This window comes from Lycium barbarum, chromosome 9, assembly GCF_019175385.1.
Source record: "Lycium barbarum isolate Lr01 chromosome 9, ASM1917538v2, whole genome shotgun sequence".
In the NCBI taxonomy this organism is placed as follows: domain Eukaryota; kingdom Viridiplantae; phylum Streptophyta; class Magnoliopsida; order Solanales; family Solanaceae; genus Lycium; species Lycium barbarum.
Window position 1 is genome coordinate 123,809,851 of NC_083345.1, and position 4,785 is coordinate 123,814,635.

The 4,785-nt window shown below is 35.7% G+C and overlaps 2 protein-coding genes across 2 annotated transcripts; both read right to left on the minus strand.

Moving 5' to 3' along the window:
* Nucleotides 1-313: 313 nt before the first annotated feature.
* Nucleotides 314-3,410, minus strand: LOC132612312 (receptor kinase-like protein Xa21). The gene is made up of 4 exons (XM_060326608.1): nt 3,323-3,410; nt 3,017-3,232; nt 885-2,891; nt 314-799 (listed from the first exon to the last, which is right to left on the minus strand). Exons 1-4 carry the CDS (start codon nt 3,408-3,410, stop codon nt 456-458), a joined length of 2,655 nt encoding a protein of 884 aa, XP_060182591.1. The 3' UTR covers nt 314-455.
* Nucleotides 3,403-4,234, minus strand: LOC132608744 (LRR receptor-like serine/threonine-protein kinase EFR). Its single transcript, XM_060322476.1, has one exon. The coding sequence runs from the start codon at nt 4,224-4,226 to the stop codon at nt 3,426-3,428; it is 801 nt and encodes a 266-aa protein (XP_060178459.1). The 5' UTR covers nt 4,227-4,234; the 3' UTR covers nt 3,403-3,425.
* Between the last annotated feature and the right edge of the window lie 551 nt (nt 4,235-4,785).

Consider the following 4,785-nt stretch of genomic DNA (forward strand, 5'->3'; position numbering starts at 1 on the left):
CTTTTGGTAATAAAATTTGAATAGTCACCACAAAAAACCTGTAGAGATTTTGAACAAATATTTTGATACTTTAGTACACTATATATGATAAAGAATATTATATATGAATATATATTTTCATCATTAAAAGATTTTCCTTCATTATACAAAGTGTGATTAAGCTTAAGATTTGGCAATTAAAATTGAAAAATTAGATTTTATTGATCTTTCTTGCCTATAACAACGAAATGTTATTTAAATGTCAATGCTGTTGTAGGTGTATAATAGTCATTCGCTATAGCAGTCAAAAAATTTCGGACCCAATAATGCTGTTATAGAGAGGTTTGACTGTACATGCCATTAATTCTCTATGTTACGAAATACACAAAACTATAGCCTATTTGAAGCTAAATATTATTGCAAACATTTGTTACACATGAGATGATTTGGAAGCAAAGTTTCTAATAGGAACTTGCTCAACATGCAAGAAGTTGAATCTGGATCATCTTTAACCTCGCTACAACATCTTTCATGTCGATCCTTCCTCTAGGAGATTCAACACAACAATCCAATGCCACATTCATGGTGGATACCACACAATCTAACTTTCTCTCTAAGTAATTATCCCGTGGCGTTATTAAGTTGGCGTCGACAACTTCCGTTACTGAATGTGGGAGTGAATTTCTCACCCATTGCTTCAAGCTAAGAGCTCCATCAAACATTTCATCACTAGGCTTTGTCCTTGTAAATGTTTCCATCAACATAATCCCATAACTATAAACATCGTATTTTGTTGACACCAATCCCTCCAGTCCATATTCTACGATTAGTTAATTCTTAAATTCAGCATTGCTAGTTGAAAATAGTTAAGAGAAATATTCAAAAGCAATTACGAAATTACTTACCTGGTGCAATATAACCCAATGTTGCTAAAGTTTTAGTGTACGAAGCACTCTTATCTTCAGAAAGCAGTTTTGAAATGCCAAAGTCACTTAGGTGGGCAACCATGTCCTCATCCAACAAGACGTTACTAGGCTTCAAATCACAGTGAATCACAAGCAATGGAAAACCATGGTGGAGATATTCCAACGCACACGCCACATCTATCATTATACTCAGCCTATGCTTGATGTCTAAGAAGTAGTTGTGCGAGTACAACCACTTATCGAGGCTCCCATTAGGCATGTACTGGAGTACTAAAGCCTTAAATTCAAGGTTGGAACAACTAGTGATGACCTTGGTAAGATTCCTATGGCGAAGGTTGCGCAAAACTTGGCATTCTGTATCAAAGCTCCTAAAAGCTGCTTGCAATTGGAGATTGAACACTTTAGCTGCAATAAGAGTCCCATCTCTGAGGATGCCTTTGTAAACAGAGCCAAAACTCCCTGAACCAATCAAATTGCTCTCGCTGAGTGAATTAGTTGCTTGGAGTAATTCATAGTATGAAATTCTTCCTCTTGTTGAGACGACATAAGATGAATCAAATGTTTGTCGAGGATCATTTCTTTTACCTCTTATAAACCTTATCCATACAAGCACAAAAACGATAGGAACTAATAGAACAAGTGCAATTCCAGCCAGTAGAAATATAACAAGTACTTTTCTCCTTTTGGATCTATGCTTTGAAGTACTATTGTGGCATGATGGAACATGAAATCTTGGAGAACCACACAATTCTTCATTGGAAATGAAAGATTGACCAGAGAGGTTCTTGAAAGGACCGTCGGATGGGATTTCACCAACCAACTTATTGAAAGAGACGTTGAAATACTTGAGATTTAGAAGCTTCTCCAAAGACTTTGGAATTGATCCTGAAACATTATTATGAGAAAGATCTAGAAATTCCAAAGCTGACATGCTGCTCATTGAGCCAGGTATTGATCCTTGCAATTTGTTGTCTCTCAAAGAAAGTTGTATTAGATTTTGCAAGCCACCAATTTCTCTAGGAATTCCATTTGAGAGTGTATTCATTGATAGATTCAAATATATTGCAGCCTTTAGGTTTCCAATTTCTTGAGGTAAAGAGCCATCCAAGTTGTTTGAGGATAAGTCTAGCTTCAAGAGATTTTTGAGGTTTCCTAAGCTTGCTGGTATGTTTGAATGCAATTTGTTAAAACCTAGAAATATCTCCTGAAGGGAAGTTAAGTTCCCCAAACAATTAGGAAGAGACCCTGAAAGTTGATTTTCGGTCAAGTGTAAATAGCCCAAGTTCTGCAATTTACATAAATCGTCTCCAATAAATCCAGAGAGCTTGTTATGACTCAAGTTAAAGAGCTGAAGGAATCTCAAGTTGCTAATTGTTGTGGGAATTGATCCAATTAAATCATTTCCAGAAAGATCGAGGTCTATTAGGCTGCTTAAGTTCCCAATTTCTCTTGGTATCTCCCCTTTAATTATGCAATTAGAAGCTTTGAAGTGTAGAAGAGAAGTACCAGAAAGGTTTCCTAAGGAGATTGGAAGCACACCATTTAGAGGATTCCCAGATAATTGAAGTGATTTTAAATCTCTCCAATTTGACAAGGAAGTCAAGAAGCTTAACGTAGTGTCGCTTATTAAATAGTTTCCATCCAAGAATAGGTACTTTAGATGAGTCAAATATCCAAGAGAGTTGGAAATCAAACCGGTGAGTCTATTATTACCAAGGTCTAGATAAATGAGTTTGGAACAGTTGGACAAAGAATGAGGTATAGTCCCAAAAAGATGCATGCTACTTAGAAAAAGACCTTCAATGTTGGGTAACATAGAACCTATGTTTAATGGGAGGGTTCCTGTCAGATTATTCCCTAAAAGTTCAATCACTCTCATCCCTGTTATGTTGAAGATCTCCATGGGAAGTGAATCAACAAATTTGTTCAAACCCAAATTAATTTTAACCAAATCAATGAGATTGCTCACGCCTTTCGGTATTTCACCTGCAAAAGTATGTATGTAGAAATAACTAAGAAACGGCTAGTAATTATTTTACTTTGTTAGTTCACTCATAGCAAGCTAGCTCCAATAACTTAAATTTCCCCACCCCTGGTCACTATGGACGTACCTGTTAGCATATTATCCGTAAGAAATAGAGTCTGCAATTTGGTCAAGTTGCCAACCTCCCCTGGCAAGGGTCCAAAGAGATTGTTCTCTGCCAGAATCAAACTTTGCAGTGATGAGATATTGAATATGGAGAGTGGGATACGACCGGTAAGCTGGTTACTCTGTATCGATAAATGCACCAAATTACCATGAATCCCGATTTCTTGTGGAATTGTCCCTGCCAAAAATATAAAATATAATTTGTGCGTAATGGAATTTTTTTCAGGAAGAAGTTATTTAAAAGAAAATCTATCATTCAACGCCACACCTTCGAAATGGTTAAATCCGAGCTGAATTTTCTGCAAATTACTTAAATGCCAAATTTCACTAAGTATGGGTCCGTCAAACTCGTTCATAGCTAAAGCCAATATTTAAAGTTTCGAACAATTTGGCAAGCTTATAGGCATATGACCACGTAGCTCGTTTATACTTAGGTGAAGGTCTCTAAGCATTGGAAGATAATCACACATATCAGCAGGAAGATTTCCTGATAAGGTATTATTTGTAAATGCAATGACTTCAATTCCAGAAATGTTGAAGATCGAGAATGGTATAGAACCTGTAAGTTCATTAGATTCTATGTACAGTTTTTTTAGGTTTTGAAGTTTTCCAATCTCTTTTGGGATCTGGCCCCCTAAGGAATTGAATCTCAAATCTAAAGTTTGAAGCGTGGAAATATTAGAAAATAGCGAAGGGATGACACCATTGAAACTATTATTCCTTAGAGTCAGAACTTGAAGTTGGTTTAAGACCCCAAACCATGACGGAGCCTTCCCGCTGAAGTTATTAACACCAAAATTAAGAAACCTTAATCGACGCAGATGTGCCATTTCTTGAGGCAAATTGCCATAGAAATTGTTGCTACTCAGGTCAAGAGAAACAAGAAATGTGAGATTTCCAAAATCAGGGGAAATTCTGCCTGTGAGACCCATGTTGGAAATATTCAGTGATGTCACTCTCTGGTGGCGAGAACCACAAGTGACTCCAATCCAATGACAAACAGAAGTAGCTGGAGACCAACTTTCATCCAACAAGTGAAAGGGGTCTGAAATGATTTGAGATTTTAATGAAAGAAGAGCTGATTGATCAGTAGAAATGTTTGCATGAGTCATGGCTAAACTAGCCACAACCAAGTGAAACAACAAAAGAAATGAAGTGAAGACTTTCTCCATTAGTAGGGGTGTAGAAATAATTAGAAAGATCAACTAGGCTTGGCTTGTTACAATGGGGGCTCTGAGACTTTAAATAGTGATCAATTGATCTTCTTTTTGGTCTTCATGGTCTTTTTAAATTCCTTTTCTTGAGGCCTAGCTAGCTTTAATCTGACAGAAAATCTTTTTTCGTTCATTCTATCAACTATCTCTATATAAAAATATATATTAGTTGGAACACAATTGGAAAGAAAGAAAGAAGAAAACAACTTTACTAAGTTTTCACATTAAACAGTAAAAAAGATTCCGATAATCATTTTCGCCATTGCTTACAAAATACTCGGAAAGAAGAAAGATTATTATAACATCCTTAATTAATAAAGATTGTTTTATTGTTTCCTCTGTTCAAGAAGTACGTTCTATAATATATTAGTAGTTACATAGTAAAATTCCTATGAAAATAGATATTCTAGTTTATGTCTAAAGTAAGTTTAAAAACTATTATAAATAGGGGTGTTACTACGTATTTTTCGTATGTATAACATCAAATGGTATGAAATTTGACCATCATTTTAAGATA

Excerpts from the sequence above, each read along its gene's own strand:
- LOC132612312 (XM_060326608.1), bottom strand. The coding sequence starts at position 3,410 with ATGAACGAGTTTGACGGACCCATACTTAGTGAAATTTGGCATTTAAGT. Across the intron at positions 2,892-3,016 it reads TACGGATAATATGCTAACAG|GTGAAATACCGAAAGGCGTG; the intron begins GTACGTCCATAG and ends ATACTTTTGCAG. Across the intron at positions 800-884 it reads ATTGGGTTATATTGCACCAG|AATATGGACTGGAGGGATTG; the intron begins GTAAGTAATTTC and ends AACTAATCGTAG.
- LOC132608744 (XM_060322476.1), bottom strand. The coding sequence starts at position 4,226 with ATGGAGAAAGTCTTCACTTCATTTCTTTTGTTGTTTCACTTGGTTGTG.